This window comes from Micropterus dolomieu, linkage group LG08 (assembly GCF_021292245.1).
Source record: "Micropterus dolomieu isolate WLL.071019.BEF.003 ecotype Adirondacks linkage group LG08, ASM2129224v1, whole genome shotgun sequence".
NCBI lineage: Eukaryota > Metazoa > Chordata > Actinopteri > Centrarchiformes > Centrarchidae > Micropterus > Micropterus dolomieu.
The window spans coordinates 403089-414348 of record NC_060157.1 but is presented as its reverse complement, the minus strand read 5'-3'; the positions used below and the strand labels follow the sequence as shown (position 1 = coordinate 414348).

The 11260-nt window shown below is 46.3% G+C and overlaps 1 protein-coding gene across 3 annotated transcripts in view; it reads right to left on the bottom strand.

Moving 5' to 3' along the window:
* Positions 1 to 11260, bottom strand: part of bcap31 (B cell receptor associated protein 31) — a 16388-nt gene that overhangs the window by 828 nt on the left and 4300 nt on the right. For all 3 annotated transcript variants that reach the window (XM_046056571.1, XM_046056572.1, XM_046056573.1), the window contains exons 5-7: positions 10512 to 10656; positions 8858 to 8993; positions 63 to 189 (exon numbers count right to left, since the gene is read on the bottom strand). In XM_046056571.1, coding sequence (XP_045912527.1) covers positions 63 to 189; positions 8858 to 8993; positions 10512 to 10656 — 408 coding nt within the window. The remainder of the gene's footprint in view (positions 1 to 62; positions 190 to 8857; positions 8994 to 10511; positions 10657 to 11260) is intronic.

Here is an 11260-nt window from a genome sequence, read left to right as displayed (position 1 = left end):
GGAGCTCCATTTGCCTGTGAGGGGCCCCCCCCCCCCCCACACAAACTGTTCTCCCTCCTCACCTTTCTTGGTGGCCTCCAGCTCCTCCTTCAGGGTCTTCACCTCCTCCTTCAGAATCTTGTTCTGCTCCTGGGGTCCCGCTCCCTTCTTCTCGCCCTCCGGCACTTCCAGCCCGGCGTCACGGAGTTTCTGTTGAGACAGGAAATGCAATCCTTCATGAGCTCGTGACGTTTCACCACCACAGAAACGAGATTAAACTTGTAGCGTCGGATGGACCGCAGAACGCCCTCAGACTGGATTCTGGAGGAAAATATGTGCCAGGTTCATCCGAGCTGCAGCTTCTCCACAGACTCAAACTATTTACGAACTGATTCACTGATTAAGTAATTAGCCTGGAAAAACAGTTCGGGGGTCAACTTTCTAATCTCTAAGATTTCCTCACCACATTTTAATAACCTTCAAAGGTTGAATCAACGCATCTCTACAACAGTTTCAACTGGTCTCAACTGGCATCTGAGTGTACGGTCCTTCTCCACCTGAGGGAAAAAGTCAGGTCTTTGCTAACATCTATCCAATGCTCAGAAAAGACACTGAACTACACAGTGTACAAGCAGATTAACAACAAAACAGAACCAGGAACAGAAACAGGCGTTGGGAATTTCTGCTGCTGAAGTTAACCTGTGGAAAACTCTGCTGGCAGTTTCCCCTTCAGTCTGGAAACTGAAACGGAGTACAGGGCAGGGGGACTTTATGAAGTATTATGAATTCTCATTAAAAAGTGAGTCTGATGATATTCTGCCTTTTCTCTGAACATGTCGGAGAACACATATGTGGGAGAGATTCTTAACAGCAGAAAAGCTGCTGAAGCACAGGAGCTATTAAAGTCCAGGAGTTTCTGAATTCACATGAATTCATTTCTCAGTGAGGTGAAAAGGAGCCACAGGCACATTAAAGAGGTCACTTCACCAAACAAAGACACAAAGAGGAGGGAAGGCTAAATCCAGACTCAGCAGATATTAAATGATCTACAGGAGAAACAGATCTGAGAGCTGCTCTGACTGGTTAGAGTTTCTCTTTACAGAAATGAAAACATTTCCACCAGAAACTGGAGCAGAAAGATTCACCTGAATGCAGAGATGGGGCCTCCAGTTTCAGACTCGGACTCTAGCTCAGAGACTCGAGACTCGGACTCTAGCTCAGAGACTCGAGACTCGGACTCTAGCTCAGAGACTCGAGACTCGGACTCTAGCTCAGAGACTCGAGACTCGGACTCTAGCTCAGAGACGTTTGAGCATCTCTGCTGTTTAATGCTCAAAATGTTCAGATAACTCAGCTTGACTTCTTAAAAATAAGGAATCAAGAAGCAAATAAAGAAACGCTGCACAGGCAGAAGAGAATCCCTGGAAAGAAGGAAGCTGGTTTCTGTTTGGCGTTCGGTTAGAACCCGCCCACTCAGACACCCACAGGTGTTCATACCAAACACCCCCCACCCCCATCTCAGAGCGACAGCTGCTCTCTGGGTCAGTATTTCACGCTGCTTTCTGATTGGCTGGCAGATGACACACAAACGTGACAAACGGCGCACACACACGGTCGCCCTGACTTCTGCTTCTCTTTTTTTTTTATTTAAAGTGACTTTAAACTTTGTCTCTTCATGTTGGAACTCCCAGAGTTTTACAAATTCAGGTTTCACTCTGAAGTGTTTCTGTTGAATCCAGTTTCCCCTGAAACGGTTCATCTATCTTGTTTTAGTGCTCCTCGTGCGTTTCCACCTGTCCGTGTCACTACAGCTTCACACACTTTCCTTTCTTCCTGTGATGCAGTTCAGTTTTCTAAAGTCTGCTCCGTTTCTAACTTGTGAATATTTTATTGTGATCATGTCACTAACAGCTCTCAGTAAATGAATCGTTTGCATATTCAGATGACGACAGCAGTGAAAACACAGTAACTAAGTACATTTACTTAAGTACAGTAGTACAATCTGTAGGCACATTTTCTTTTTACTACTGCAGTATATCTGTGATCAGGAAACCAGGGCGGCTGAGTCAGTGAACTGTCCCTTCTAAAAACAGACTTTTTTAGCGGAGCCTTTCCTGATTTTAGTTAACTTTATTTGTTTATTTTATTTTTCTATACTATATAATAAAAATAAATAAACAAATACACATTACATTTTGTGTACAACAAGTGTTTTCTTGCTTTTACCTTGTTATCTGATTTTTTTTTTTTTGATTCTAAAAAATATTTGATTCCAGATTAGCTGCTTTTCCTTTAAATTACTTTAACAGTCATTAATGCACAGGTAATAAAAACCTTATATGATAGAACAACAGGGGACATTTTCCTCATCAAGCGATTCTTCTGATCACTCTGAAACGCGGCGAGGAGACGCAGGCTGGGTTAAATGCAGAGGACAGATTCTGCATGCGCTGTACTGTGCATTTCTGTAAATGACAATTAAGGCTGATTATTATTATTAATAGTCCAATAGTACAATTTGTCCCAAATAAAGTACTCTAGTACAAGTTCCTTAGAAAGTGCACTTCAGTACAGTATACTTGAGTAGAAGTACTCCCAGGTGTGAATGTTAGAGATTTGGCTGAAGCAGCCGGCTGCTGAACGTGTTCAGAGTGACGGAGTGAAGCAGCTGCGAGCTTCAGACCTTTCAGGAGCTTCGGCCATAAAAGCTGGTTTTACTGCCCTGAACTGAATCCAGCAGCAGGTCTCAGGTTCAGAAAGGCCACGAGACCTCGGCAACCTCAACCAGCCCAACCGCCTCTCACACACTCAGAGCTCAACGTGCTCATTTCATTAAAAAACTCTGAGCCGCACATAGTGGAGTCACGTGATCGACACAACACGTCTATACAGCAGCTCGTTGATCTGCGCGCTCTGATCAACATGGCTGACGGCTGCATACGTACATACGCACACACTAGGGCTGAGCCCTGATAGTCGAAGATTCGATGGGCGGAGCCTGATTTGACTGTCAATCTCACAGTCGAAACTTGTCGCCATTTTGGCGATATGGGGTGCTCAACGTCTGATTTTACATAGAACTACCAGTTTTCTCTCAATAAGTTAATATACAGCCTGTTACAATCTACATTTCAACATTTAATGCTGTAAATAAAGATGTAAAAAGAATAAAACTTTCAATAAATGTTTTTAAAGTTATAATTTATCACCGTTGATGAACCACACAAAGAATATTTGATCGTTTTTAAAACAGCCGGCTACTTGAAATAGACCCGCGAGGAACCACAACATGCATGCAGCTGTCGGCAGCACGGCGTGCGCGTGCGTGCGTGTGCGCGTGCGTGCGTGCGCCTCAGTTCAGCTGGAAATTTACAGTGCAAGTTGAATGAAGAGAGAATGCAGCTTCTCAAGATTAAAGCGGAGCTACCGCGTGTGTGTATATTTTATTTTAATCCGTTTTAGATTGTCTCAGGTGTTGAACTCTGACCTGTCTGAAACGATCAACAGACAAGGGTTTCACCATCACTTCGTTTCAATCAGTCGACAGAACGTTAATCAAAACCTTTGATACGTGCTTTAATAGTTTAAACCACTTTTTAAGCTTTAAAGCTTCTGAAAAAGAAAATTTTCTTCACCGTCAGGAAGCGACAAGAAACGACCAGCAGCTGAGCTATACTCAGCGGCCACTTGTTGTGGCCAGGGAGTGTATTCGCTCAATTTCCCACATTTTATATTTTTATACACAAAATCTGTCTCCGTTCCCTTTTTATGAGCTCCACTAAAATGTAAATGAGGAGAAAGACGCCAGAGGGAGGATCGTGTTATCAGCCCTCACGGGAACACGTGACCACACACACACCAACGTCGGGACACCCAGAGTGACTGTGTCAGCACTTTCAATTTTACCATCCTGTTAAAAATAGACATGCACGTCAGAGTCACGTGTTCCTGCAGGTCGCAGGTCAATTGCTTCAGGATGCTAACAGCACCAGGCTAAGGGAAAACTAGCCTGTGGCTAACTCGGGTACATTTACATTTGTCTGAATGTTGATCAGGGTCCATCCAACCTTCTCACAAATACAACAAACAGGACCACAGCTCTGCGCTCAGGAAAATCAAACCTAGATCCAAGTCGAACCAACGAACGATTTGAGCTGCAGGCGAGTTAATCTGCTGCAGTGAAGCTTCGTAACACGGTTTTACATACGTTTACATACAAAAGGTCAGGAGTTCAGCAGCTAATTTGAATACAAGCCGTCGTAGTTGTTTACATTCAAATCGGAGTTATTCCGGTTATAATGACATACGAGCCGCGTCTGCCGGTGAATATGAAGCGATGCGGCAGCCGTCCCTGAGGATTTACTGATGGAATAACATGTTTTGGACTAAACGTTTTTACTGGATTGGATCGTCTGGACCTTCGACAACGTAACAAGACCGTTTTTGTTGGAATATAATCAATCGGTGGATTAAGTTACTGTGAGGCTTCATAGGTGAGTCGTGTCAATTTTGATTGCACTGATTAGTCTGACAGAAGCACTGAATGGACCCGCTGTGGTGACTGTATCTTGAAATGGTTTGCATTGGTCGAAATACAAGGATTTTAGCTTTTAAGCGGTGGATCACGTGAGTATGTAGTTAACATAGCAGCTGTGTGCACATACCGAAAGCCGCCGCCAAGACCTGACGGCCCATGGGGAGGCGCTGGAATGTTAAGAGGTTAAAGTGGATTTTTGGCTGAAACCAACATTTAATTCATTGATCAACAGAAAATGAATCTGCAACTCTCCAATAATTTTTTCCATTTATTTTGTGAACAAAGTTCACAACAGCTAGATATGACGACGGCCCCACAGGCGCCGTTACACAGATGGGCAAACATGGCAACGACATATCTAATCCAGTCTTTGTAACAAAGGGAGTTCCACCAGGATTGGTTTTGGGTCCCTTGCTTTTTCTAGTTTACATTAATCCTATTTGTGTCCAGTTAAAATTCTGAATCATCTGTATGCAGATGATACAGTTTTGGACTCCTGTGTCCCCACAGCAGAGATGGCCTTGATACTCTGCAACATGTTCAGATCTGAAATGGCTTTTAAAGTCAATCAAAACTCAAGTTATTATTTTTGCCCCTGGGCGAACAAAGATGCCAAAATTTTAAATACCATATTGAAATAAAAATTCACACTGGGTTTTGGGTATAGGTGAAAATCCTGTTTCTTTATGCCTTCAAGACAACAACGCTTGGTTCCTGGCTCTTTTCTGTCCCAGATTCATTATGGGGACACTATTTACAGGTTTGCCTCTCCGTCCACCTTGTCCAAACTTGACCCCTTTATCACTCAGCTCTGATATGTGTCACTAACTCTAGCTTCTGGACACATCAGCTGAGAGTAAGAAGTAAATACAGTGGAACATAGAAACCCCACTGCCAGCCTCCATGCTTGGTGGCCTCATTGCAGAAGTATAAATTGGCCTTTAGGCTATGGGTAAGACATGTAGCTGTGATGGTAAAGGTCAGCGTAAGGGGGTCGGGAATGCCTTATGTCAACGAGCAGTCCCCGCGGGAATAGAGGAACAAACGTGTGTGAGAGATTTGATACCCTCCGGCTCAGATTCAGATTCAAGCACACGCAGCCGGCGTTCAGCTTTTGTCCTCCAACTAATCTCCATGGTGGGGATACAGTTTATTAGGTACAGCCAGCTAAATGTGATGCAGTATAATGCAACAGCCCTGCAATAAATCTCATTTCCAAGAAGCAGCAGGGGTCTTTGAGGTGCTGCAGAGGAAACCTGGAAAGAACTGTTTCACTTCAAGTTTACTGACTTCCATTTCTAAGATACTTTAGAAATTCAGATCTAAGAAAGATCAGAAGTTATTAACAGGTGGAACCATAAGCGGAGGAAGCGACGGTGCATGGGGGCGGCCAACCCAGAAGAAGTTTATATCTATTGATTGTTGTGGACACGAACAAACACCAGCGGTACGGAATTCAGCAGCTCTTATCAAATGAAACAGTCTCTTCACTCGTGGTTTCAACGGTAAACCACCACAAGGTAGACACTTACCAACAAACACACTAGAATAAACATAAATCATAAGTATTTCAAACAAATGGCAAACTTATTAGCACATTTTAACAAAACTGCCATCACTGTCATGCATCATGGGAATTCTGAGGGAGGGGTGTAGGTTGCGTGTGCGCAGCGTTTTATTTACGGCGTCAAAGTCCACTGGAAGCCTCTCAGAAGCGTTTCAGCAGCACAGCGTGCAGCCTGCCCCACGTTAATGACTTGCTTTTAATTGTCCTATTTGTGCTTCTACGACATTCTTCTAAAGCTCTCTGTGGATCGCTTTTGTTTCTCGTCTTGACAGGTGCATCTAGCAACTACCACAGGGAGCATTTCAGAATAAGAGCGTTTTGCCTACATGTTTAGATTTTGTTGATTTGGGGATTAGTACTTGCTTTTTGTGCTTCTACTATGATTAAGTAGCTACGTAGTTAAATTGTTTTTTTGTCTGATTTAACTGTGTTTATTGTTAATAAACGATCGGAAGTCTGTAACGGGTATTTTATTTGGAAAATTGACCGAATTCTCTGCCGTTTCTGTGTCTGACTTCCTGCCCGGTTCATCTACTCTGTGCTGCTTGACGCTGGGACGCTTCTGGGACGCACTGCAGCGCTTCTGGTGTGAGAACAAACATTTAGTAGAAAGGAGGGCAGTCAGCTCCGGCAGCAGCGAAGCAGACGGACTCTGGACTTTCAGAGCGAGTCTGGGGTCACGTAAACTTGGTTAATATGACTTTGTAGCAGGTGGGCCCACGATGAAGCTCCGCCCCCACTGTGCTGAGAGTCTAGCTCCGCCCCCGCGTGGAACTGTAGTCAGTCTGTGATCCTACTCTCATGAAGGTTTTAATGTTCAGCGTGTTTCTTATATGAAGTCCACCCTTACTGATGTACATAAGGGGGACAGCAGGGTCGTCCAATCAGATATAAATGTTCATATTATCTGTTATAAGGCACAGATGCCTCATATGATGATTATATTATAAATGTACAGGGCTCCAGATTGCAGCACACAGTTTTTGGTCAGCTGCATCTCTATCTGTGCATTTCCCCAAAACTCACTGGTGGAAGAAGGTGAGAGCCAATCAGATGCAGAGGAGTACATGAAACAGTCTCTAACCAGCAGACACATTCATCAATGAGAAAGTCCAGTAAACTGTGTCTGTGCAGGACTAGCTCTGTAATGACTGAAGAATGTGTAGCTCAAAGTATTTTAACTGTTTTTTAGTCTTTTCCTTTCGGTTTTAAAAATGATCACATAAATGATAAAGCAGCTGCTGTGAGGCGTTCGCAGGACAGTGTTTACTCAGCGTGTCGGTTAGTCCTGGTTTAAGCGTGTGAAATCCTCCCATCAGAAACAACACAACGTAAAAGACACTCCCTTGAAACTCACCACAATCAGAAACACAACAGTTTCTCAACCGTTTTTACATTCCTGGCTTCTGAGTTAGCGATGTGTTTTCAAACTGAGACGGATGCCTGAGGTCAGATAAGATCCTGATGCTGTGACAACGTCTTTCACAATCTGAGACCTTCATGCTGCTGCCAAGACTTCCTGAAGAAGTACACGACATGTAAACAGTTTCCTGAGAAGTGTTTTCATGATTTTATATCGCGGAGGGGAACTGAAGGTCCTCGGGGGTAGAGAGGGTCGAGACTTGGTTTGAGGGGTCAGGTTAGGGGTCGAGCAGGATGTGCAAGGCTGATGGTAAGGGTTAGGGTATAATCCCATGATTACTGCTACAACAGCCAATCACGGTGTCAGGTGATATATCGGCCTGATTAAATCGTCCGTCGCTCGTTAAGGTGAGGCGCTGCATCATGTGACGGACACGTCCCCACAGGGATAGAGGAACAAACGTGTGTGTGTGTGTGTGTGTGTGTGTGTGTGCGCGTGTGTGCGCGCGTGCATGTCACATGCCGATGAGACAGTTTCTCCTTTTAGCAGGAGGAGTAGATCTCGTCACCCGGACAAACCCAGGTCAGATTACCACACAGAGAGAGAGAGAGCGCACATTGTGAATGAGACACAGAGGCGCAGTACAGAGACACGCCCGTGAATCAGAAGGTCAGCGGGTAACTGCCCGGCTCCTCCGGTCTGCACGTCTACATGTCCTTTTGCAAGACACCAAACTGCTCCTGAGGTGCCGTCACATGTGAGCGTGTGACTGTTGGCGCCCTTTCTAAGAGAGAGAGAGAGAGAGCGAGCGGGCATCACTTTTAGGTCGAGGGGAGCCGAGATGATTGAAACACTTTTCATCGTGGACCCCCAGGATTCTGGGGGTCCAGCCTGCAGCCTGGCGGACTCCGCCGTCCTCCTGCTCCTGGATCTCAACAGGGTAGCACGGCTACGTGTCCCGACGGCGACTCCTGACTTTTGAAACTGCGACAGCTCCGCCTCGACTCGTCGAAAAGACAGAGTGACAAGATCTTCACAAAAACCGGTCAGCAAACGGTGGCGTCGAACTGACTGCGGTCAGACATTTAACCCACTGCTGCGCTCTGAGCAGCCGTCTGATAAGCGAAGTTCGCTCATCATTTCCACATCCTTATTTTTTAGTCCACTTGTTGTCTTTGTAATGTTAAATGTTTTTATTAAATTGAGGAGCGTGTGCTGCAGTCCATGAGAATTACACACACACACGCTAACGGGGAGAAACTTTAAACTCTGACCGACTTTTTCTACATTAATCGTTTTCCAGCTGATCTGCGACTTTGTCGGCTGCTGCTTCTCCACCACAGACTCCATCACGCCGTCACAGGAACATGTAGTTCAGACGCTGTAAAGCTAAACGTGTCGTGCGCGTCACCTCTTGCAGCAGCTCGTTGTCCTCCATGTATTTCTTGGCGGCGGCGCTGGCGCCCTCCGCCTGCTTCTTGAAGGCTTCGTTGGAGGCCATGAGTGATGCCTGCTGGGAGAGCAGCGTGGTGAGGCGACGCAGCAACCTGCACAGAAAAAAAACACAGACAAAACACAAACGGCGTGCGGTCAGCGAGGTCTCACAGACCGAAGCAAGGGGGGTCATTTCATCAAAAAACACCCAGATAATGATTAGCCTGGTGACATCATCAGGGTTATTTTCTCCAATACACATGTAGATACCACAAGTTATTTTACTCAAACAGCTGGATCGGGTCTCGGTCACACTAAAGGTGTGACATCATCACACGAAGCAAGGGTGACTCATGCAGCAGCTGCTGGATCACAGAGCGCTCCAGCACGTAGACGCAGCCCTCCACAGACTGATCTGTGAGTCAGAACGTATGCAGCAATGTGACATCATCACACCTTTAGCCGGCAGGCTGCGACAGGATTAAAGGACACGTTCAAGATTCCTCCGGACTCCAAAGAGCTCGTGTTTGTTTCTACAGTCATGAAATCTCATGTTCAGAAACATCCAGAAGACGAGTTCTCCGTCTTCGCTTAAACGTTTTACAACGTGCTGCAGGTCAGCAGTCACACACAGGAAGAGGCGGGGCCAGCAGGTGTGTGTGTGCGAGGGACTGCGGGGAGGGTGGTCTTTCACTCTGCGGGAAACCCTGGAGGATCATGTGACCCAGAGCAGCAGCGAGGCTCAGAGGGAGGAGTCAGGCCGCTGGTCAGAGAGCTTCCAGCGCCGACCGAACGCCGGGCCGGTTTCCCGCCTCCGTCTGCAGGAGACGCCTCTCAGCTCCAAATACGGCCGTCAGTTACTGGACGGGCCTGAAATAATCTGACCAGCTGCCGGCTCTTCAGCCTTTCAGCAAACTCGTGCTGCATACGTTCTGACTCACAGATCAGTCTGTGGAGGGCTGCGTCTACGTGCTGGAGCGCTCTGTGATCCAGCAGCTGCTGCATGAGTCACCGAGCAGCTGCAGGCTGGACCCGACTGATCCAACGCCGCCCCCTACAGGCGGCACGCAGCCGACGTCCAGTACGCCCCGACCTGTCAAAGTCAGGTGACTCAAGTAACTCATTGATCGACTCCCGTAACAGATAATGTGGAACGCTGACTGTTGTCATTATTGATGAACGCTGTTGGTACTTTGGCTGATCACTGATCAGTCAACTCAGCAGATTTGAAGCAGAAAATAACTGTCCAATTAGCTTCCAATAAAATCTGTTAACAAGTTCAGCTTCTTTATCTTTTATTATTTTAATCGTGAGCGTAAAGGCACGGCGGTGTAGTGTTTAAACAGAGAGTAAAGTTCTGGTCAGCTGACCGTCTCAGACCTTCACCGTCTCACAGGACTCTGAGGCCAATCGGATTTAATGCATGTTCCAGCCTGTCTGAGGCGTCAGCCAATCAGAGTCCCTCCTCTGAGCTCTGACCACGCTGCAGGATTTACACTGACAAACACACAGCTGCTCATTCTTTCCACCCTACTGTAAAATTCCTCTGCAGTTAGATCAGTCTGTGTGTGTGTTAGTGTGTGTTAGTGTGTGTTAGTGTGTGTGTGCGCGTGTTACAGATGGCGTCTCACAGGCAGAGCAGCAGGGCGAAGCCGGCGATGTACTCGTTCCTCTGAGCTCTGAACAGCTTCATGTGGATGTGTTCGATGGCCGTGGGGTTGTTGGTCAGATCCACCTTCTCCGACACGCTGTACTTCCTCACCTCACGGAAAGCATCTACACACACACACACACACACACACAGAGAGGATAAAGACGGCGTCAGCCAGAAGTCACGTCTCCCCAGCAACACTTTATTATATCGTGCACGTCTACATTTACTCTGGGTCTGAATTCTGACGCTTTCACATGTTGCACTCAAAGGTTGACGGCAGCAGCTCAGTCTGTCGGGACGCGGCCTGGAAACCGGAGACCAGGGGCCGGCAGACCCTGTCCTGACTGCTTGGTAACCATGGTAACAAGGGTTAGGAACTGATTTAGGAAAAAGGCCGTTACAGATGAACAGTTCCTCAGTCAGGTTCCTTTCCTAACTTTAGATAAGAACAGTGTTTTACAGAAGCGTCCTGACTTCAGGAGAACTGTTGAGCTGTCCTAACTTTACTTTTCCACCAGCTACAGTTTCCTAACTCGTTAAATCCACGACTGCTCTTGACAAAATGTCAACAGGCAGAACTTATTAACTGATTTACCGATGTTTGATGACAGAACCCTCGTTAGTAGGAAGGCTGTCGGCGATGTGACGCTGGATAATGTCTCATTATGTCACGTGATGTGATGCCTGATGGAACAACCTACTGCGAGTCTTTGATAGGAGGAGATG